We start from the raw sequence: 25,434 nt of genomic DNA, 5'->3' as shown, positions 1-25,434 counted from the left end.
CAAACCAACAAACAGATTTAAAGTAGTCACAAGTAAATACCATATTTTTCGGTCTGTAAGTCGCTCCCGAGTATAAGACCAAGACAAGACTGAGACTAAGCACCATAAAGACCGAGACAAGACCGAGTCCAAATGCGGTCAAGTCCAAGACAAGACCGGGACAAGTCCGAGTCCAAATACACTCGAGTCCAAGACAAGACAGAGACCAAACGGCATCAAGATCGAGACAAGACCGAGTCCAAATCCGCTTGAGTCCAAGACAAGACCGAGTCCAAACAGCATGAAGACCGAGACAACCTGGTCCAAATATGCTCGAGTCCAAGACAAGACCTAGTCCAAATATGCTCAAGTCCAAGACAAGACCGAGACCAAACGGCATCAAGACCGAGACAATACCTAGTCCAAATATGCTCGAGTCCAAGACAAGACCGAGTCCAAATATGCTCGAGTCCAAATATGCTCGAGTCCAAGACAAGACCGAGACCAAATCCACTTGAGTCCAAGACAAGACCGAGTCCAAACGGCATCAAGACCGAGACAAGACGGAGTCCAAATATGCTCGAGTCCAAGACAAGACCGAGTCCAAATATGCTCGAGTCCAAATATGCTCGAGTCCAAGACAAGACCGAGACCAAATCCACTTGAGTCCAAGACAAGACCGAGTCCAAACGGCATCAAGATCGAGACAATACCTTGTCCAAATATGCTCGAGTCCAACACAAGACCGAGTCCAAATAAGCTCGAGTCCAAGACAAGACCGAGACCAAACGGCATCAAGACAGAGACAAGACTGAGTCCAAATACGCTGTAGTCCAAGACAAGACCGAGTCCAAATATGCTCGAGTCCAAGACAAGACCGAGTCCAAATATGCTCGAGTCCAAGACAAGACCGAGTCCAAATATGCTCGAGTCCAAGACAAGACCGAGTCCAAATATGCTCGAGTCCAAGACAAGACCGAGTCCAAATATGCTCGAGTCCAAGACAAGACCGAGTCCAAACGGCATCAAGACCGAGACGACCTGGTCCAAATATGCTCGACTCCAACACAAGACTGTGTTTTTCGGTCTATAAGTCGCACCACCCAAAAAATGCGTCATGAAGAAGAAAAAACATATATAAGTCTCACTTAAAGGGGGAAATGTATTTTATAAAATCAGAGACCAGGAACTGACTTTTTTTTATGACAGTCAAGTTCTAGTCATAACAACAGAACAGAGAACAACAGACTGTTAACGTCACATATGAACAGTTCTTCAGATAAACTGTAACATAAACAACAGAACAGAACAAGTTTATCAAACTCTCCATCTCACTCCAAATCACTAAATCTATTCAATTCTTCATCCTCGGTGTCATTTCTGAGCAACTCCACGACCTCCGGAGGTAAACAGAGCGCCGCTTCCTCTTCTGTGTATTTTATTTTTATTTATTTATTTATTTGAGACAGGGACAGCGCACAATTTTTACTTTAAACTTAACAGGAGAGATGCTTTGTACATCAGGTTGTAGCACCAGTGTTAATTTCCACCTGTCGTCCCTGGGCAGGTTCATTGATTGATTGTATTTAACTGACCTTGGCTATCAACTGTTCGTCATGGAGACCTGTGTAGCATGTTTTGCCGTAGCTGTCATCAGACCCGGCATCAGTTCCAGTTAGAATTATTCCGGCCTTTCTGAATCCCGACAGGATGGTTTCGTTTGTAACTGAAGTCCAGGCTTTGTTGATCCATCCAGTGACTTCAGAAAAGTTTCATGGCGCATCCTCCCGGTGTCACAAGTTTCTCGCTCACTCCAAACTTTCTTTCTGCTGCTCGATTATCGTTTTCAGCTGCAGATTTCGTGACTTGCATTTTTGTAATCTGCAAAATATGATTTTCTTTTTAGGGGCATTTGTGTTCAGTTTTCTCAGTCGTCTTTATAAGTTTGTTTAAATGTTAAATTTTCAGTGGCACAGAAGTAATGTTGCGATCAACTGACATGATACAGACAGGACAGAGGCTCTTTCTTCAGGAGACATGCACAGTAGAGCAGCAGATACTGACACACAAGACTCGAACCTCTGCGAAAATATTAATAAGCAATTCGTACACAAAGTAATTCAAATTGCTTTACAGAATAAGAAATATATTAAAATCACAATAGAAACAAATCAAAACATCATAAAATTAAAGATTAAAAATAAAAAGAGAAAGACATTAATTACACAAATGAGAGAGAAGAGTGTGGAGTGAAAACCTTTCAATCATATGCACAGTTAAACAATAGAAAAGTCGCACCAGAGTATAAGTCGCAAGAAACACCCAAACCATGAAAAAAAGTGCGACTTATAATCCGAAAAATACGGCACCATAAACAGGTCGATGCAGCGATTAACACAATACAATCAATAATTAATTAAACAAGGACCATAACTCTAATTCTGAAAGCGAAAAGGCACTGCTTCTTCTACGTACGCGCTTTAAGAAACAAAACAACAGTAAATAAAAGTCACTATTTATCAAATTTATTTCCACTCAAATGTAAAGTAACAAGAAGTAGTCATCATTTTAAACTCGGCCATAAAAATGTGTTTGGTTTGACGCCGCCGGTCCGGCTCCTGCAGGCCAAACTATGACGGATGGATTGACAGGTCAATTTCAAACGTCTCCTTTTACCTCCTTCTCAGACGCCGAAAAACTCCCAACTCCGCCAATTAATCACGGCAAACCTAATGACAAGTCTGAGCTACGGCACGCCGACAAGAGATCAGGGTTCAAAAACATTTTCTCAGTCAAATCGCTCATAAATTCTGGGCACAGCGGCGCATTGAGCAGATTCAGGAGTGATGGATGATGAGGGCTTTTGATGAAGATGTCTGTCACCGGGAGCATTATCAGATAGAGTTACGGAATAAATGGAGACCTGTAATGTGTAATGCTCGGGGATTACGGAGTTTTAAGGCGTTGTGAGCAAGCGGAGAGATGATACGAGTGAAATGTATCCGGGGAGTATTTGAGATCTGAATGCGGTAATGTTGTTTATGGGGTATTTATCATTGTAGTGGCTGATATGGGTCTGTCGGATGGAGCACAGCTGTGTGTTTTTGTTCGCTCGGCGCTCGGATCAGAGGATAATCAGATGAATGTGATTTGAAACTGCTTAAACAGGACCATTGGTTTGAATACTGACAGGGACATTTGAAAAAGACATTCATATCATTTATCATTCAGTGGTGGAACAAAGTAAAGGCCGCCGCACACTACGGCACGAGGAGTTTTCGGGCTAAAACAATTTTTTTAAGTGCGACAAAAAGCGTACGCCACAGACACAGACACGAGGAGAATCTTATGAGGCTGAACATCTCCGATCGCAAAGACTGCAGCGGGACATCCTGTCTACAGTGAAATGACTCAAGACAAGACAGAAGTCATAGTGTTTGTGTCCACAGAAACAAAGAGACAGTGTGAGCAGTCACCTCCAGTCTCTCTCTAAAACCTTCAAATCAGACTAGAAATGTAAGGGTAATAATGAACTTTAACAGCAACAACAAGTCAATAACATCTGCAGCCTTTTACCATCTAAAAAACATAACAAAAATCAAAGGTTTACTGTCTAAATCAGACTTGGAGAGACTTATCCATGTGTTTGTCTCCAGGAGGTTAGACTCCACACCGCCTTGACAAAGCCTGATCCCGTCAGATCTCAGAAGCAAAGCAGGGCCGGGCCTGGTCAGTTCTTGGAAGGGAGACACTGGGAAAAGCCACAAAACTGTAGTTGTGTCCTTAAGCAAGACATGTGAAACTAACTTTGTCCAGTCGACAAACTGAATTTTTCTCCTTAAGCAAGACACTTCACCCACATTGCATAGTATGAAAGTGGTGTGTGCGTGAGTGGTGGTGGTGGGAGGGACCGATGGTGCTGATTGGCAGTCAGTATGCCCCAGGGCAGCTGTGGCTATGATAGTAGCTTATCATCACCGGGTGTGGAGAGAAAAGAATAATGAGTCTATAATGCTCTGTAAAGTGACTTTGTGACATACGTCTGTGAAAAGTGCTATATAAAATAAAGACTTACTTACTAATAAAGACTTACTCTGTAACGGCCACTCACTGGCCTCTTCAAACGAGCTGTGAGACGCTGCAGAACATCCAGAACACTGCAGCTCATGTCCTGACTCAAACTAGGAAGTACGAGCACATACGTCCTGGTCTCAAGTCTCTGCACTGCCCCCTGTGGCTCAGAAACATTAAAGCGGCTCTGCTTTTGCACAAGTCTTTCCATGGCCGAGCACCGAAGTTCATCTGTGACATGTTAGTGACATATAAGTAAGTAAGTCTTTATTTACATAGCACTTTTCACAGACATATGTCACAAAGACACTTATTTACTTATTTACACTTAGAGCATTATTCAGCATTATTCATTCACTCTACACCTGGTGATGGTAAACTACTATTGTAGCCACAGCTGCCCTGGGGCAGACTGACAGAAGCACGGCTGTCATGCCAATCTGCACCATCGGTCCCTCCGACCACCACCATCACTCACACACACCACTTTCATACAGGCAATGTGGGTGAAGTGTCTTGCCTAAGGATACAATGACAGTTACTGTGACTGGCGCCCCCCTGTGGCACCTGATTTTCCCAAACAGACCTAAACAGACACACATGAGGAAATATACACATCCCGCATTTCAAACTTCCGCTCACTGCGCACTGCAAATACTATGAAGGGTCCTCTGAAAAAGTGAGCATCAAACCGCCATGTTTGTTTGTTCTTTTGAAGCATATCGCTTTTGTTTATGGCTCTGATCTTGTCATATTTTAGTTATGGGATTCGAACATCGTAATTGTGTGTTTTCCTAAGAGCGGAAAACGGGCTTCGGAAGTTTGCGAACTCCATGTGTGTTGTAACCTTTGGCTGCCAAAGAAATTATCCCGAGTTTGTAGCGAACATTTTGTATGTGGAGCAGCAACAAAGCAAAATCCCGATTCCTCACTCCACCTCTGTTACGAATTTAAAAAGTCAACGCCAAAGTGAAAGGCACCAACTGTTCACCAAGAAACACCTTCCACTGCAAAGAGACCAAGACGTGATGTTGCTGTAAAACCACAAGAACAAGAAAGTGTGAGCTCAGTCTGTTTGTCTTCTGCACCTCTCGATTAACAAACGGGATCCTGCTTTGATGTCGCTCCACGTACAAAATGTTCCTTCCTGTGGATCAATCCTGCCCATCGCCTTCGCCTTTCACTATTTTTCAATTTCGTTGGGAAGGGAAACAGTTTGAACAGAGGTTTGCAGTCACACACATCTGATTCCCTGTTGAAGTTATGGAGTTCGCAAACTTCTGAAGTCCATTTCTCGAAAAAATTGGATCTGTGTCATTCAGACTGTCATTAAAAGATCAGACACAGGTCGAATAGGGGCAAAAAAATCGGATGTGGGTCACTTCAGGCTCATTTCAACCGCAGCAGCAGAACCACCAGCCTCTTTAGCGTCTGGAGACATTTTTCCCGTGTCTGTAGTTTTGTCCACCTTTTTATATAGTAACTCATTTTCTATTCATTACATCTACGCCGTCGTTCTGTGTCATTTGAAAACACGTCGTCAGCAGCATAAATATAACACGATTACGCCACAGAAACTACGTCAACCAATACCTCCAGTTTATCAGACCAGTCGCTCCCCGGTGTATCTCTATGACCTTCAATATACAAGACTGATGCTCTGTTCTGTTCTTCTGATTGATGAAACGCCTCTGTATGCATTGATTTTTATTAAAACCACGTCTGCATTCAGCGTTTGTCTTTTCACTGTAACTCCTTCCTATTTACATCTCATGTTTAAAAGCATTATGTTCAGCGTTATTCGGACTTGTTGATCATTTTAGCTTTAGTGTAAAGTGTAAGAAAACTTAAACAGAGCATTTTAGGTGAAATTGACTGTTGTGAGCTTTTAACTTGAAGCTTTTACCTTTTTTATACATGTTAGAATAATCCTGTACTGTTTCTTTTTACACCTTTTCCCTGTCTCTGCCCATTGCTCTGGAATTACTCAAAAATCAGGGACTCGGGGCGAAACATTTACAATTGTAGTGTAAAATAAGACTTTTAATCTATAGTTTTAAAGGTGCAATGTGTAACTTTTCTTGTGGGAAACCATCAGAATGTCTCCATGGAGCTGAACTGTTCCATGAATCATCTGTCTTGGATTTACGTCACTGTATAGGTGAGTTTCATTGTTGACAAAAGCGCGCGTTGCATGCTGGGAATTATTTTGGTCGGCGGCAAGAAACACTAATTCAACATGACGGACGGAGCGAGAAAGCACGTAAAGGGTATTGATCCCGGTTATTTATCCACTCTAACGGCAGAGGACCCAAGACCATTTGACCAGAAATTGGTCATAAGCATCGACGGAGCCAAATCACCCTTTTCAACCCCGACAAAAGGTGGAACAAACCAAATTTCTGGTCAGAATCACCAACTACCTGGACAAATATTCACTTTGGTGATATCCACAATGACTTGGTGGAAACTCCTGGGCCATTCACAGCAGAAAAGATGAAAACCTCCAAGAGTCTCGATGTGTTGTTGAACTTGTTGGAGTCCACGGTTTGTTAGGATCTTCTACGTTTGCTCTGTGAATGTTTGAAAGTCGTTTAATTCACCGTTAGCGGTTCTTTTCACTCAGAATACGAAACTGACATTTTCCTTCTTCCGTGCTTCTATTTGTGCATCCGATAATGCAGCAGGAATTTACCATTATTGGGGATAAATACGCGAGGTTACGCACTGTGTTTGACGCTACCCTGTGTTTCTTGCCTCCGACCAAAATATTTCCCAGCAGCAACGCGGGCTTTTAATAACAATGACGTCAGCTGAACCTCGCCTATACAAGGGCTGGGTGATACGGGGAAATTTTTTTTTTTAAAAAATAACTTTTTTTATTTTATTTTTTTCCCCATATTGATCTATCTCAATTCTCAATCTCAAGTTTTGATTCCATCTTATTAAAAACATAGACGTGTGGACTTTAGACATAAAGAAGCAGGGTGTCAGGGTCACTACAGTTTTTATTTCGTGTTGATAGGACCAATAATTCCAGAGAAATACGTCCACGCAGAAACATGTGCAATGTCTGTGCGCTCAATGAGGTCTTAAGTTTCACTCCTAAACTGTGAGAAAATAGTCGTTTACTTTCTATAACTTGGATTATAATGAAAAGAAGCAACAGAGGAGAGAAAGAGGAGAAAAGGTGAGAATCTGTGGCTGGATCAGAGAAAGCGTCAGACACCACCACCACCACCACCACACACACACACACGCACGCACACACGCGCACACACACACAAACACACAAACACACACACACACAAACACACACACACACAGAAAGGGAGAGGGACACTGGATTTTTAATCAAATTGTGCAGATTTAAGTCAAAACTTGTGAATCAGGAATCAGCTGGAAATTGCCCCTGAATTGTGCCATTAATTAAACTAAGTAAGTTTTTTTTTATTATTTTATTTATTTATTTATTTCGGTCACAGGTATATTTTGACATTAATTCATAAACAGTCATATTTAACATACACAGACCGAAAAGGTGCAGGCTGAAGCTTAAGCTTATTCTGCCTTTACCCTTTATTCCTTTGTCAGAGCTTCATCTTGACACCAGTTCATCTTCATAAATACAGCAGGAAGAAACAAGCTAATCAGTAACAGAACAACAAAGTTCTACAGCACAAACTAAGTCTCATATTTCATGTATCTGTCCAGATTTAAACATTTAAACTTCTTTATGAAGTGAAAGAAAGTGGTGCACAATTTTAGGTTTTCTGTACGTTTGTTCCAGAGCTCCACCCCTTTAACAGATTTACAAAATTTCATAATGTTTGTTCTGTTTTTCTTTTTAATAAACATGGTCGTGCCTCTGAGCTCATATCGGCTATCTCGGATTTTGAACATGTTCTGTAACGATTTCGACAGGAGATTGTTGTTTACTTTGAACATGATTTTAAGAGTGTAAAGGTCGACTAAATCATAAAATTTCAGCGTTTGAAGGTTTATAAATAATGCATTGGTTGGTTCGTTATAAGTTGATAATGTTGATTGCTCTTATTGCCTTTTTTTTTGTAGGGTAAAGATTGGCTTTGTATTCGTCTTATATGTATTGCCCCAAATCTCAATACCGTAGGTTATGTCGGGCATTACCAGCGAGTTATATATAATAAAAAGACTGTTTTTATCTAGGGTATATCTATATTTATATATAATTGCGATCACTTTGGATAGTTTGTTCCTAATTGTATTTATGTGTGATTTCCAGTTTAAATTATGATCTATGGTTATTCCTAAAAATTTATTTTGAAAGACTCTTTCTAGTGGTGGATTATTGAGCATAATTTGTACATGATTTTGTACTTTTCGCTTTGCAAATATCATAAATTTAGTTTTTTCTATGTTTAGCGATAATTTATTAATATCAAACCAAACTTTAATTTATATACATATAAAATCATTATGTATATTGTATTAATAACATTATAATTATGAATTGCCAATATTCTCCTCAGTCCATCTGCAGAACTTAGAGAGTGGGTCTTCAGATGATAAAAGTTTTAGGCTGCAATCACAGGTAACGGCTGGGTGTACGCTGACCTGAGTCCATATTCCGTTATCTTCCTGAAGACATCATCACCTGGCCATGGCATCAGTGCGTGACGCGGCCTACTAAAGGCTGGTGAGAATGTCCCCCATCTCCCAGACACAGCAGTTACCCGTGTGCTGCCCAAGAGAAGAGGCGCCTGGAATGAGGAGCCTTCAGTTCTAATTAGTTTTGTGTGCTTTAATTTATTTTGCTGGCCGCCCTGGTTCCTGCTGTGGGAGGCCTGATCCGTGACTAGTGGGGCACTGCTACACCTGGCCATCCTGCCTCACCTGCAGACTCCTCCCCCCGTTTAAGGAGACTCCAGCACCTGCTCACGGCTCCTGGTTTTGGTCTGCAAGTCTGCCATTTTGTGTTTGTGTGTGTCTCTTTCATGTCAGTCATTTGTTTTGTACTAGTCTGTGTCTTTGACTTTGTTTTGTTTTGACACTTGTTTAGTTTAGTTCTGTTTTGTGCCTTTTTTAATTTGTCACTCGCTTCTGTTTGTGGCCTTGTGTGGTTTTACTTTGGGGCATTTGTGATTAAGTTTGTGTGTGTCCCTTAGTTTTAATCTCGTTTTTGTGTAAGCCTGTATGTTAATCCTGTTTTGTTTCTTAGTTTAGGTAATTTTCTGTATATATTTTAGTCTGTTTTAGTTAATTTACCTTTTACACCCCTGTTGATTAAACATTATTTTATTTATTCCATTTTGCATCTTGGTTATTTTGTTTTACTTCGCTGACCTAAACGAGCTGCTCAACTAGAAAAGCAGTCAGAGAGCGCAGACCTCCGCCAAGGACTACCCCCATTTTTTATATAAATTGCGATAAAATCAGTCTTCTGGATCAGATCCGGATCAGCCTTTGGAATATGAAAGAGGATCCCATTGTCCATCCCTGAGTCAAATTTCATGGGGTTTGGTCAATAATTAACCGAGATATTGAGAAACAAAATTTTTGGCCCCATTTACCACAATGTTAACTAAAATTTCAAAGTGATCCAGAATCCAGGATTTCTTCCGGATCAGCCCCAAAATGAAAGGTAAGGCAAGTTTATTTGTATAGCACAATTTGTACACAAAGTAATTCAAAGTGCTTTACAGAATAAGAAATACATTAAAATCATAATAAAAACAAATCAAAACATAAATAATCGTGAAGATTAAAATAAAAAAGAGAGACATAAATTGGAGAGAAGAGTGCGGAATGAAAACCTTTCAGTTATTTGCACAGTTAAACAGAAATGTTTTGAGTCTGGATTTAAACAGCGTCACAGAAGAGTCTGTCTCACATGTTCAGACTGTTCCAGGTTTTAGCTGCATGAACCTGAAACTCTGACTCCCCTTGTTTAGTCGTGACTCTGGGCACCAGCAGGAGTTGGTCCCTGAGCTCCTCAGAGTGTGAGATGTTCATATGACACTAACATGTCACAGATGGACTTTGGTGCTCGGCCATGGAGAACTTGTACAAGCAGAGCTGCTTTAAAGTGTCTGAGCCACAGGAGCCAGAGCAGAGACCTGAGACCAGGACTTATGTGCTCGTACTTCCTAGTTCGAGTCAGGACCCGAGCTGCAGCGTTCTGGATGTTCTGGATGTTCTGGATGTTCTGGATGTTCTGCAGCGTCTCACAGCTCGTTTGGAGAGACCAGTGAGCAGAACATTACAGTATCTAATCTACTGGAGACAAACACATGGATAAGTTTCTCCAAGTCTGATTTAGACAGTAAACCTTTGATTTTCGCTATGTTTTTTAGATGGTAAAAGGCTGCAGATGTTATTGATTTGATGTGGCTGTTAAAGTTCAAGTCTGAGTCCATTATTACCCCGAGATTTCTTGCCTGAAAGCAGTTCTTCCTTTTCACATTTCCAACAAATCCTGAAAATTTCATCAAAATCGGTCCATAACTTTTTGAGTTATGTTGCTAAAAGACAAACAAACAAACAAACAAACAAACAGACAAACGCCGGCAAAAACATAACCTCCTTGGCGGAGGTAAAAATACCTTGAAAAACATGCATAGATACATTTAAAGTTTCTATATTATGCAAAATTGACTCTTGTCAGCTTTAAGTCACGTGTTTTCTGTTTGAGAGAAGAAGAAAGAGCCTAAATCTGCAGAGTTTGTGTGTTCAACATGTGTGAATGAGACAGAAAACAACTCCAGCTCTGTTTGTGATCAGGAAATAACATTATAACATAAATCAGATGCCAATGAATGTACAGAATTTTAGGGAAACTACTAACATAACTCCATGGAGACAGGCAGGTGGCAGATCCTCCACTAGAAAACTTACATAGTTCATTTTTAAGATCAACTTGAGCAGCGCAGCTCTCACCGAGTCCCTGTAGAGACCACTAATGATCTGAGAGAGGCTTTTTGGGCTTATAATATCTCAAGTGCTGGAAATCACGTTGGAGTACTTTTCTTACCGTTTTGCTGCATCCGGTTGAGCTGAATATGTGGATGAGCGAGGATTTGGGAGAGGGAGCGCAGTCCTTGGCGGTACCACTTGTGTGCAGTCTTAGGTCCGACTCCGAACACACTCGTGAACAGCTGCGAGGAAACCAAAAGGGGGACGTAATGATTAGGAGCACGAGAGGTGAGGTGAGGCTAAGTCTGCGGGATCCTGTGCTTCAAAAGAGTCCATATGGAAATGAGTTTTAGAGAGGAAAAGGAAGAAATATCACATACAATTTAAATTAAACGTACTGAGAAGAAAGACAGGAGCACTTTACTATATTATACACAGTGTTGGGAGTAACAGATTACATGTACCAGAGAGTTATGTAATCAGAGTACAAATTATGAGTAACTGTGTTCAGTTACAGTTACTGTTTCAGTGAGTGGTAATTGGATTACAGTTACTTGTTGAAATAAATGGATTTCATAGCGGTATTTTCCTGTTTTCACATTCCCCTTTTTTTTTTCTCTTCTTGGTAATTCCACTCATAGCAGGACACTAAACCAGGTCTAAAACCAGGACTAAACCAGGTCTAAAACCAGGACTAAACCAGGTCTAAAACCAGGTCTAATACAGGATTTAACAGGAATAAACCAGGTCTAAACCAGGTCTAAAACCAGGACTAAAACAGGATTTAACAGGAATAAACCAGGACTAAACCAGGTCTAAAACCAGGTCTAAACCAGGTCTAAAACCAGGACTAAAACAGGGTTTAACAAAAATAAACCAGGTCTAAACCAGGTCTAAAACTAGGTCTAAACCAGGTCTAAACCAGATCTAAACCTAGGTCTAAACTAGGTCTAAACCAGGTCTAAACCAGATCTAAACCTAGGTCTAAACTAGGTCTAAACCAGGTCTAAACCAGATCTAAACCTAGGTCTAAACTAGGTCTAAACCAGGACTAAACCAGGTCTAAACCAGGTCTAAACTAGGTCTAAACCAGGTCTAAACCAGATCTAAACCTAGGTCTAAACTAGGTCTAAACCAGGACTAAACCAGGTCTAAACCAGGTCTAAACCAGGACTAAACCAGGTCTAAACCAGGTCTAAACCAGGTCTAAAACTAGGTCTAAACCAGGTCTAAACCAGGTCTAAAACCAGGTCTAAAACAGGATTTAACAGGAATAAACCAGGTCTAAACCAGGTCTAAACCAGGTCTAAAACCAGGTCTAAACCAGGTCTAAAACCAGGACTAAAACAGGATTTAACAAAAATAAACCAGGTCTAAACCAGGTCTAAAACAGATCTAAAACTAGGTCTAAACCAGATCTAAACCTAGGTCTAAACTAGGTCTAAACCAGGACTAAACCAGGTCTAAACTAGGTCTAAACCAGGACTAAACCAGGTCTAAACCAGGTCTAAAACTAGGTCTAAACCAGGTCTAAACCAGATATAAACCTATTTCTAAACTAGGTCTAAACCAGGACTACACCAGGTCTAAACCAGGTCTAAACCAGGTCTAAACCAGGTCTAAACTAGATCTAAACCAGGACTAAACCAGGTCTAAAACTAGGTCTAAACCAGGTCTAAACTAGATCTAAACCAGGACTAAATCAGGACTAAAACAGGATTTAACAGGACTAAACCATGTCACGTGGACGTGTCTCCTCCTCTTCTATCAATAATATTTTTAATACTGTTAAATAAAGTCTGGGCTTTTTATTTTCTTTTAGCAGACAAAACATCTTATGTTACAATATCTTCGTCTTTGCTTCTCTACAGCAAATCAAGTAATCCAAAGTATTCAGATTACATTACTCACTTGAAGTAATTTAATGGATTCAGTTACAAACTACATTTTGGTGTATGTAATCTGTAATCTGTAGGGGATTACATTTTAAAAGTCACCTTCCCAACACTGATTATACAAAATAGATTCTTGTGAGCTGTAAGTCATGTTAGAATGTTGTTAACTCCTCAAAAACAGACCTGGACTTGTGTTTTGTTTCATTCACACGTGTCCTTTGCCTAATTGTCCAAAGCTCAAAATGTTCTTTTATGCCTTGTGATGTCATGTAGTGGTAGTTTTCAAGTTAACAACTGCCTTTTAGCTTTTGTTCAGCAGAAATGGGCAATTTCAGGTCTGAAATTATCCAAATGATTCCAGTGAAGGTGCATGGAGAGTGTAAAATCCCTCAGTCGTCAAGATAGAAATTCAATTTGTCAACTGAACAAAAGTGTATTTTGGTCGACAACGTTTCGCAGATCATCCAAGCTGCTTCTTCAGTGCTGGTGAGACGCTGGCGGACACTGCCTGAAGGGAGGAGCTAACTACAATGAAATTACTCTGAAACTAACACACCTACTTGTTTACAGTTTCTGTTAGCTCGGCCTATTCAGCTGCAGTGAGTGTGGTGTCATATCACCAGAATCATTCAGGGCCATATGAGTGTTTTTATACGTCTGGCTATTTTTTGTTAAGAAATAGAATCCTTCGTTGTTTCCTGTTTACATCTCCATCCTTAATCCTAAATTAAAACAAAGAAAACAATAAGGAAAGCCAGATCAGGTCAAGAGGTGTGAAAGCTCCTATCACAGGCCTGAATGATTTTGCTAATATGACTCCAAACTCAGTGCAAGTTCAACAGGCCTAACCAGCAAACAGAAACTCTAAACAAATAGCTGTGTTAGCTTCAGAGTAGTTTCAGTGTAGTTAGCTCCTCCCTGCAGACAGATATAAGTCAGTGTCCACCAGCGTCTCACCAGAACTGAAGAAGCAGTCTGGATGAGCTGCTAAACGTTTTCGACCAAAATAAACTTTTGTTCAGTTGACAGATTGAATTTCTCATTTTGCCAAGGTGTATGTGGTTTAAAAACACGATGGAGCACTTTCTAGAGGGTTTGTGTGTTGAATGAGTGTGAATGAAACAAAATACAACACCAGGTTTGTTGAAATCTTATACAAAACTTTAATCATGCAGTTGTAATAGAAGAAGATAAGTGAAGTCAAAAATGTCTACTGTCTTTGTACTGTCTCTAAAATCACAATTAAACTAATAGTAATAGTAATAATAAAAGGAGAAGTTATTGTTGTATTTTAAGGAAAGTTTACCATTACTTTTATTTATTGGTTTAAGCTTTCTGGTATTTGCAACAGACTTGAAAATGTGTCATTTAAATCCATTTCTATCTGATCTTTTAATGCGATTAAAATCCGATTTTTTCAAATGCGACCCAGGCCACTTGGAAATGTGCTCCTAAAATCGATACATATCTGATCTTTTGACATGCGACTTCAGTCTGAACGGTCAAGGTCAGCGTTCATCCCACCTACACGTCAGGCTCTGAGTCTTGTCCATGGTGGGAAAGCGAGGTTAGAGAGTTCTGGGGGAATCGCTGTATTCAGGCCAAACTGGAAGAGTCTTATCAGAACTGGGCATTTTTTTAAATGATCGCCAAAGAAATGTTGGTTACACTTGGTCCTGGCTCCAATGTCAACAAAAAATAAAGAACCTGCGAGCCAAATACAAGGAGGATAAAGACTCAAACAAACGAAGCGGCCGTGGACGTGTAACCTGCCCATTTTACTAAGAACTGGACCATATTTTGGGAGACAAGCCCAGCGTTTAGGCGACGTTCATGAGCACTGATCACGCTCGCTGCCTGTGACGTCGTCGTGTCTTCCAATGCTCATGTGTGACACTTTTGGGGCGTTTAAAGTTCACACTGGAGATCACATACAAGTCGCGTTTTATTGGAAATGTGAACGACCTCGCAAAAAAATCTGAATTGAGCATTAAAGCCCTGCAGTCTGAACATAGCCTTAGTATTTTTTTCTTGAGTTTTCAGACCATCTAGACCAGGGGTGTCAAACTCATTTTGGTCCTGGGGCCGTATCCAACCTACTTTGATCCCAAAGGGGCCGGATCAGAAAACTCATGGCATATAAACCCCAAAAACATAGATAAATTCAGATATTTGTGGAGAGAAACGCAAATCTATTACAAAAATCTTTCTTAATTGATGAACTCTTTCTTTTACAAAATATTATAATATTATGAACAACCTGAAACTTTAATAAAAATGCAATTTCAACACAATGTTTTAACATGAACTTGTATACAAATAAGAATAAGTCAGTTTTTTTGTGGAAAATCCTGCACTCGGCTCCACTTTTCTCATGTTGGACATTTTTCTGATGAGGGTGTCACGGTCAACAGTCAAAACGATCGTCCTTTAAAGGTTGTATGGAGGATTTTTTTTGGTTTCAAATTGTCAATGATAGCATTATAGAGGTGCAGTAGCCTTGTAATTATGATGACCAAAAAAAAGAGAATAAAAATTCATCAACTCTGGACGTGGTGGGGCTAAACATTTGCCAATAGATAACGACACTGCCTCGTTATCTGTGAGCTGACAGGCTGTCAATCAAACTCCCTACGTTTCTAGTGTAACTGACTTGCCTGCGCCGCCGGTACGTGGTTTACGTACGACTGTCACGCAGTCCACAGACGCAAGACGCACAGACGCTGTTTACTCCACCAACGCAACAGTTCTTAGCGGCTTTTTTTGACCTATATCTTCCTCGCAGTTCGCACAAAGTTTGTTGCAATGGCGACAAGAATCCAGGAGCAGTTCGCCGCAAAAGAAAGTCCGTTTTTGAGGTCGTTGAAAGAAGAAGACAAGGGGAAAAGCAGCGAAAGCCAAACTAAGGTGATTCTTGAAGATTCATTCCAGCGATGGCGCGACTGAAGCAGACGCAGGGTCTAAAGACTGACGCACTGGTCCACAAATTACTCCTGGACAGGAAACTTCTGCTTATTATGAAAACGTACTTTATTTCCAAGAGCTAGACAAACGTTTTTCAGGACACGAAAGCGATATCCTATGTCTGAAAACGTAATTTTCAAGGCAAAGAAAGAGTCCGCTTGCTGCTGCGTGTTGTAGCTAGTTCATTCGCACTGAATCTCCGCGCACTCTTCTCTGCACCCTTTCCTGCTCCTGTCCCCGCTGCCCGATCCGCTCTTCCCCCTGCTCCTCACTTCTCCATCTTGCCTAACCAACACTGTAGTTAGTTGTTTACAAGTCATGTGCACCGGCTGTAAACAAACCTGTTTGTGGCGTAAGGAGGAGGCGGGAGGAGGCGTTTCTACGTAGGAGCTGTAGGGGAGGGGGGGTGGTTTCACGCATGCGCAACATTTGAAAAAGGACAAACAGTCGCTGGATTTCTCGTTCCTTGGAAAATCCTCTATACAACCTTTAAGAGCGTTTGGAAAGAGACAAGTCTTCATCTGTGCTGCTCTGGTGGGAGGGGCCACGTACAGAGACACTGGAGACGCTGCTGTGATAAACACCGCAGAAAATTAACAATGTTTTAATAGAAAATATAATGAAAATATTTTAGTAGAAAATCAGCCGAGGGCCAGATTAAAGGTCTTGGAGGGCCTTATGTTTGACACCCGTGATCTAGAACATTCCACCGTAGACATGCATGCGGAACCCCCCAGCGTCACGTCACTGCAAAAAATATCAATAACGTCAGGGAAACAAATGGGTGACGAATCCTCCAACGCAGTAAAGTTACATACGGAAAGACGAATCCAAGTAGATAAAAACACGACAGAGGTTTGATTTAAAATAGTGTTGATTTTAGAGCACGTATGAACACCAGGATCATTACCGTTATATTTTATTTTCATTATCGTGTTGTCATATTCCCAGATCAGCACATTTTCCTTTCATCGTTCATTCTGTCTTGAGCAGCCCAGAGTCTGCCTTACAAACACAATGGATTCTGTTTGACAAAGACGCCGCTCTGCTCCTCTGAGGGGGCCGTCCAAAAGGGTTCGTGCATAATGTGACGAAGAATTTTTTATTTTTTTTTTCTTGAAACGACGCCTGAATGTGTTAAAGACGGGGTATTATGCAAAATCGATTTGTTTTCGCTTTCTGCCGTGTTATAACGACGTTCCCTCGTCAAAAACACGCCTGGAGAGGGTTTAGATGTCACCCGCGCATGTTTGAGTAATTTAGTGATCTCTCTTCAGGGTTTGCTGTAAGATTCTGATTAATTCTCCCACACGAAAACTCTCCATAAATAAACAAAAACATGATACGAAACTGTACGCAGCAGTGGTACATAGTTTTATTAGCGGGATTGGGTTGTGAGAGCTCTGAAGGGGGAGTGATTTAGTGCAGGGAGCAAAGGCAAGAGAGGCTCAGAGTGTCAAAAACTAAAGAGAAACTTATAAAAACTTGTTAATACATTTGTTTTGGATGAATATAACATTTCCAAAACGGTAAAAAGTAACATGGTGTTCTAAAGGTGCTTTTGACAGTATTTGTTGTCCAGACGCAGCCGCGATTCATTTGCAAATTATTTGACCAACAATGGCCAATACAGAGAATGTAACACTCGAAGATCAGAGCAAGAACCAATGTGCGAAGGTGTGGCTCCAGAGTGAGTCAAAATTGGAGGTGCGTAACCCTGTTCAGGACCTGCACGCCCAGAGACGACCTGGTGTTCCCCGTGTTTATGTACCAACCAGCATTTGTTATTTTAGGCTTTAATTAACCAAATAATTTTATGGCAATAGCCTATTCAATTGATACAACTTCAAAAAGTCCCTGCTTTTAGCCTAGTGTGAGAAATACAGTCGGACTAGATCCAAACCAGAGTCCTGAACCAGCGGGAGCAGCTCCGGTTCAGGCCGGGCTCAGAGGAGCTGGAGCGGGGAGCCTCGACCTGAGGAAGCGCTTTCCCCGGGAAGAACCAAATGCGTGGAGGACGGACGCTCAGAACAACATATAACAAACTAAACTGGACTCACGCTTCTGTCCGGATGCTGCACCACCTCAGAACCAGCCGCGGTTCTTGAGCTCGGAGGACCAAGCGGCGCCCGGACCTGTAATCCACAGCGCATTCTCGCTTTTCCCACACGGAAACAGCGCACAGATGACGGAACATACTCGCTCGGACTCAGTCCATCAAGCACTGGTCTTGCTCGCGACCGTTTGGAACCAGCACATGGAGGATGGAGCCTCCGGACCATCTGACCAACGCGCTTGTAGAACAACAGAAGACCAAGGACCAGACCCCAGCCCCGTCCTGAGGAGCTGCGCTACTGTGAGCGCTGCTGCTGTTACCCGAACTCTGGGCTGATGCGGTGAGCAGTGTTGGGAAGGTGACTTTTAAAATGTAATCCCCTACAGATTACAGATTACATACACCAAAATGTAGTTTGTAACGTAATCCATTAAATTACTTAAAGTGAGTAATGTAATCTGAATACTTTGGATTACTTGATTTGCTGTAGAGAAACAAAGACGAGGAAATCTTCACATAAGATGTTTTGTCTGATAAAAGAAAATGAAAAGCCCAGACTTTACTGAACCAAATTAAAAATATTATTGATAGAAGAAGAGGAGACACGGGTTAGTCCTGTTAAATCCTGTTTTAGACCTGGTTTAATCCTGGTTTATTTCTGGTTTTGACCTGGTTTAGACCTGGTTTAGTCCTGGTTTATTTCTGGTTTTGACCTGGTTTAGATCTAGTTTAGACCATGTTTAGTCCTGGTTTAGCTCAAAATGTGAAAACAGGAAATACCGCCATGTAATCCATTTATTTCAACAAAGTAACTGTAATCCAATTACCACTCACTGAAACAGTAACTGTAACTGAATACAGTTAATAATTTGTACTCTGATTACATAACTCCGGTACATGTAATCTGTTACTCCCCAACACTGGCGGTGAGTTTGTACAAAGTTCTACATGTTGCTGTTTTCATGGTGATAATTTGAGATGAGGACGGCCTGTGGTTTTAACAGGAACATCAGTGTTGATAACTGGAGTATCGCTGTTTTCCCGGGAAACAGAGACACGTCAGTCAAACCAGTTTTGATTCGTTTGTCGGTGTGAACGCGGACCACACTGGAGTGTATTTGCTGCACAATAACAATTTTATTGCCTGGTGTGGACCAAATAATCAAACTAGCGGTGTGAAAATGCCCTAAGTATGTTATGTGTTTGCAGTTAATATCTCTGTAGAAATAAAATACCACCTCTGTAACTAAACTTTAATGTTACGCAGTGAAATGTGGTTGAAGTGTTTTGTGTTTCACCTTTAGAGTCTGGTACTTCTCGTCCGCCAGTATTTTCTCCACTTCAAATGAGCGGCCGTATTGAAGTATCTCCTGCAGAAAGTACAAGAACAAGAAGATTATTAATTTACAAGTGCAGATTTCTTGCATATTCTACAACAGACATGTCAAACTCAGGCCCGGGAGCCAAATTTGGCCCACGATATAATTATATTTGGTCTGTTAGATCATAACAAATATGTATTAGAGCTGCTACCGGCTACAGATCGACTATAGACACATGATTTATTTAAAATGTTGTTATTACGGTAAATGGCCACATTTTTCTATAGCGCTTTACCACCTTCAAGGAACCACTCACCCATTCACTCACACATTCATACACCAGTGTACGCAGACACTGGGGGCGAGGTGGGTTAAGTGTCTTGCCCAAGGACACAACGACAGTATACATCTGAACAACGCTCAACCAATGATGTTTTTATGTCAAGAGCAGGATTAGAACCGCCAACCTTTAGATGAATGGACAAACCCTCTACTAACTGAGCTACTTTTAGTCCTGTTTTAGTCCTGTTTTAGTCCTGGTTAAGACCTGGTTTAGACCTGGTTTAGTCCTGGTTTAGTCCTGGTTTAGTCCTGGTTTAATCCTGTTTTAGTCCTGGTTTAGTTCTGGTTTAATCCTGTTTTAGCCTGTTTTAGTCCTGGTTTAGTCCTGGTTTAGACCTGGTTTAATCCTGTTTTAGTCCTGTTTTAGTCTTGGTTTAGTCCTGGTTTAATCCTGTTTTAGACCTGGTTTAGTCCTGGTTAGACGTGGTTTAATCCTGTTTTAGTCTTGTTTTAGTCCTGGTTTAGTCCTGGTTTAGACCTGGGTTTAGACCTGGTTTAATCCTGTTTTAGTCCTGTTTTGATCCTGATTTAGTCCTGGTTTAGACCTGGTTTAGTTTCTGGCAATGAGTGGAATTACTGAGAAAAAAAACAAAAAAAAAACAGGAAAATACCATCGTGTAATCCATTTATTCCAACAAAGTAACTGTAATCCAATTACCACTCACTGAAACAGTAACTGTAACTGAATACAGTTACTCATAATTTGTACTCTGATTACTTAACTCCGGTACATGTAATCTGTTACTCCCCAACACTGTTTATAATCCAGCAGGCCTAATAGTCCGGAAAATACTGTATTTGTTTTTCAAGTTTTTTTTTTTTTTTTAACTTTCAAAAATACCAATAATTGAATAACTGCAAGGAAATTTTTTTTTGATACTTTGCGGTTGATTCCCTAGAGATGTGACGTTAACTTTAAGCACTGCTCTGTCTGATGAAAAATAAACGTGTGAATGAAGCGAAACACAACTCCAGGTCTGTTTTCGTTGAGATAAAAACATTCTAACATGTCTTAAATCTCACAAGAGTCCATTTTGTGTAATATATGAACCCTATTATTGCAATACCAAATAAATAAATGAGGTATAAGTGTATTTTTGTCAGTCTCACCCAACCCCGGTATGACTCCAGCCTCAAAAGCCTCCACTTTAACTTGCACCAGGTCATTTTGGATCTTCACGACTCTTCAATGATGTATGATTTTCTCCTTTTAAACTCGTGCAGCTTCAGATTCACATTTCCCTTTCTCCACTCTGCCCTTTTAGTTTAACACGTTTGACTCCTTCAGAACTCCTGATCCTGATCTTTTGTGTCACTAGTTTTACATCTTCAGTCTGTCTCTCAGCGCGCCGACACTCTGTTCGCTCGCACATGACACTTTTCGGTTTCCCGTTTTTGTCGTTTTCTGGTTCAGGCTTGAGGGGTTTGATCGGTTCAAAGACGCGAGTGTCGAGTTAGACGGATAAAAAAAACAAAAAAAAAACACATTTGGTGAGTTGTGGAGCTACATTTTTAAAGGTGTAAACATCTCCCGAACTACCTGTTACACTGACTTTAGGATCTCAAAAAACGAATGTAGACGAGTTTAGATGTTTTAGATTTAGAGAGAGTAACATACAAACAACAACAATTCAATCCGTTTGTAAATTTAACTTACTTTAGGTTCAAATTATTCATTTTAAACAACCTTTTGACATCATAAAATTGTATTGTTTTGCTGTATATTTAAAAAACAAAACAAAATGCAGGCTATGGTAAAGACAGACGAGGGCGCAAAGAGTCTATAGGCGAGTTTCAGATGACGTCATTGTTATTAAAAGACCGCGTTGCATGCTGGGAAATATTTTGGTCGTCAAACACAGTGCGTAACCTCGCGTATTTATCCCCGATAATGGTAAATTCCTGCTGCATTATCGGATGCACAAATAGAAGCACGGAAGAAGGAAAATGTCTTTTTCGTATTCTGAGTGAAAAGATCCGCTAACGGTGAATTTAACGGCTTTCAAACATCCGCAGAGCAAACGTAGAAGATCCTAACAAACCGTGGACTCCAACAAGTTCAACAACACATCGAGACTCTTGGAGGTTTTCATCTTTTCTGCTGTGAATGGCCCAGGAGTTTCCACCAAGTCATTGTGGATATCACCGAAGTGAATATTTGTCCAGGTAGTTGGCGATTCTGACCAGAAATTTGGTTTGTTCCACCTTTTGTCGGGGTTGAAAAGGGTGATTTGGCGTCCATCGATGCTTATGACCAATTTCTGGTCAAATGGTCTTGGGTCCTCTGCCGTTAGAGTGGATAAATAACCGGGATCAATACCCTTTACGTGCTTTCTCGCTCCGTCCGTCATGTTGAATTAGTGTTTCTTGCCGCCGACCAAAATAATTCCCAGCATGCAACGTGCGCTTTTGTCAACAATGAAACTCGCCTATAAGGAGTTACTAAACTTTGTACTGAAGTATTTTAAAGAGGCACATAGTACAATACAACAGTAAAATACATTCTGATTCATAAAAATGGTGTAAGTTAACTTAAACTTTATTGTCCACGTAGAGAAAAAGTTGTCTTTGGTTCATCATCACGTGAACACAACAAAAGTTCCATAAATAAGTTAAAAAATCTGGTGCATTTAAAGACGTGTGCCACACTTACACACATTTCATGAGTTCTGATTTCAAAATTCATATTTGTGTACTTCTTTGTCGCTAAAGGCTGTACCGACACCCTGAAGGCATCAAAAACACACCTGGTGTTGTGTTTTGTTTCATTCACACATGTATAACACAAAAATTCTGCAGTTTCACGAGAATCATGTGGATAATTTCAGCTCTACAACTGTCAATCTCTGCTGAACTAAAGGTAAAAACATGAAAACTAATACTACAGACATCACAGTTTTGTATTTTTAACTGTAGAGATGTAGGCAGACTAATAATAATAATGACTGACTTGAATAAAACAAAACTCCAAGTATCAGATGAAGAGAAGAGGTAGAGCGCTTCACTGGGTCATAAAAGAGTCAAAAGTAGCTGTGCAGGTGCTTTACTATGGAGTAAGAAAGCTGTCAAAAATATTTGTGCGCATAAAATAGAAATCCGTGCGTATTTGGCTGTAGTTGCGCATAAAATAAATATTTGTAAACTCTCAAATGAGTCCAGTCGTACATAAAATATACTGTGTGTGTTTTATCCATCAGAATACGAATTGAAAAATTACGACGTCATGAATTACAATCACCAAAAATGAAAATGTTACGATTACGCTTTCATCAGTACGAATACGAATTCACAGACGGAACTTTACTGTCAAAAATACGTCATCACTTCACAGACATTATCCATCGAGCAGAAGAAACATCGATCAAGATCAAGACTGTGCAGCTCAAGTTTGTAGCAGAGTAAAAACAGAGTAAAAGCACAAGAAGCTACAACAGAACAACAAGTGGGTTAATTAAAATCTATTGTAAAAATGTCTTGAATTCGGGAACCGAACACTGCTGTATAATATTGTGTAGAAACACCTCCTTTGAACGGGAAATTGCACCTATATGTTAGAAAACATAGTGGAGCCAGTTGGCCAACATCAGACGTAACGTTATCCCAGGGCTAATTAGCAAATATCAGGTTCTCTGTATGTTTAGATTAAAACATTCAGGGCTCCAGCCACAGCGAGCATCAGTCAGTCTGAACCTTCAGCTGCATTTCAGACAATGGGTTATACATGAGTTATAATGGGTTATAATGAGCAAATCCATCCACGTCACGGTGACGTTAAGCTTACCGGTAAATACAAATACTGTAAACATACCAAGGTGTTGCCTGTAAACACGATTGTTGCTGGAAGCTGCATTAAACTGTAATGTGTAACATTTCATTAGCTGTGACGTCTGTAACCAGGACAGTTTGGTGTTTGGTGTAAACTGGGACATTTCAGCGTCCAGAGGAACTTTTGGTGGAGAAATGCAGCTGAAGGTTCAGACTGACTGATGCTCGCTGTGGCTGTAGTCGTGAATGTTTTAATCTAAACATACAGAGAACCTGATATTTGTTAATTAGCCCTGGGATAACGTTACGTCGGATGTTCGCCAACTGGCTCCACTATGTTCTCTAACATATAGGTGCAATTTCCCGTTCAGAGGAGGTGTTTCTACACAATATTATACAGCAGCGTTCGGTTCCCGAATTCAAGACATTTTTACAATAGATTTTAATTAACCCACTTGTTGTTCTGTTGTAGCTTCTTGTGCTTTTACTCTGTTTTTACTCTGCTACAAACTTGAGCTGCACAGTCTTGATCTTGATCGATGTTTCTTCTGCTCGATGGATAATGTCTGTGAAGTGATGACGTATTTTTGACAGTAAAGTTCCGTCTGTGAATTCGTATTCGTACTGATGAAAGCGTAATCGTAAATTTTCATTTCGTGATTGTAATTCATGACGTCGTAATTTTTCAATTCGTATTCTGATGGATAAAATACACACAATATATTTTATGTACGACTGGACTCATTTGAGAGTTTACAAATATTTATTTTATGCGCAACTACAGCCAAATACGCACGGATTTCTATTTTATGCGCACAAATATTTTTGACAGCTTTCTTACTCCATACTTTACGTCTATGAAGGTTGAACTTGAAATCTCAACAGAATGTAAGCCTTACTGAAAAATGTAAAAGTGGGAAAGGTACAAACCCGAGGCACACAGACTGAATAGATTAAAAGTCCTTTATTACATGAAGAGACACTAATGCATTTGGACCAGCAGGATTTTCTTGGTCAGAGCATAAGGGGGGAACAGGACCAAACATGACAAGATCACATGACTACAGGAAAAAGAAACGAGAAAGGTTGGCCAACTATGAGGATGTAGGAGGATGTACAATAGAACAGTGTTTCCCAAACTTTTTTTCTAGGGATCGACGTTGTAAAAGTCACAAACCTTCACTGCCCAAGTCAATAGACATTAGTCGTACATCACAAAAAAAAGGTGGATTTGACCATTATTAAACGTTAATGAGGATATTTTATTGTTGACTGAGTGATTGTCAGTGTTGAGGAGTAACAGATTACATGTACTGCCGTTACGTAATCAGAGTACAAATTATGAGTAACTGTATTCAGTTACAGTTACTGTTTCAATGAGTGGTAATTGGATTACAGTTACTTTGTTGAAATAAATGGATTACATGGCGGTATTTTCCTGTTTTCACATTTTGTGCTACCTCGCATTTATTAATTTTTTTATTTCGGTAATTCCACTCATTGCCGGAAACCTAAACAGAACACGCGCAATAAGAGCGATGTAAACGTCATATTAAAGTTGGCGGTGTCAGTCACACAGTGGAAGCAGCAGTGCATTGGTAAAAACGCATTTGTGTCTTGGAAATTCTAAAATCGCCTACAACTTAAATGTGAAACAGGAGCTACTGGCACTGGTGAAAACAACCTGCATAGACTCATAATATCTGCACTACTGTCCTATAGTGACCTGCCACATGAGTGGACGTGCACACAAACACACAAACACATACAAACACAAACACACACACACACACACACACAAACACAAACACACACCTTCATCATCGTCATCAACCTGAGAACTCGCGGACCACGTCTCCTTCCGTAGTTACTGCGCGGACACCGACGTCTCGTGCGCCGCGAGTGGACCGTGTTTTCTCGCGTAAACCGCGCTTCCTCCTGTGCGCCTCTAAACCAGGACTAAACCAGGACTAATCCAGGACTAAACCAGGACTAAAGCAGGACTGAACCAGGTTTAAACTAGGACTAAACCACAACTAAACCAGAACTAAAGACCTGGTCTAGACCAGGTCTAGACCAGGAGTTAAACAGGTCTAAAAATCAGGACTAAACCAGGACTAAACCAGGTCTAAACAACATGACCCCT

At 40.6% G+C, this 25,434-nt stretch overlaps 1 protein-coding gene across 4 annotated transcripts in view; it reads right to left on the bottom strand.

Annotated features, from left to right (window-relative positions):
• Positions 1–25,434, bottom strand: part of dntt (deoxynucleotidyltransferase, terminal) — a 306,321-nt gene that overhangs the window by 199,966 nt on the left and 80,921 nt on the right. For all 4 annotated transcript variants that reach the window (XM_055162795.1, XM_055162798.1, XM_055162796.1 and 1 more), the window contains exons 5-6: positions 19,158–19,229; positions 11,063–11,186 (exon numbers count right to left, since the gene is read on the bottom strand). In XM_055162795.1, coding sequence (XP_055018770.1) covers positions 11,063–11,186; positions 19,158–19,229 — 196 coding nt within the window. The remainder of the gene's footprint in view (positions 1–11,062; positions 11,187–19,157; positions 19,230–25,434) is intronic.

Source organism: Boleophthalmus pectinirostris, unplaced genomic scaffold, assembly GCF_026225935.1.
Source record: "Boleophthalmus pectinirostris isolate CB_2022bp ecotype Guang Dong unplaced genomic scaffold, ASM2622593v1 HiC_scaffold_5, whole genome shotgun sequence".
Classification (NCBI taxonomy): Eukaryota; Metazoa; Chordata; class Actinopteri; order Gobiiformes; family Gobiidae; genus Boleophthalmus; species Boleophthalmus pectinirostris.
This window is presented reverse-complemented; position numbering and strand designations above follow the sequence as displayed.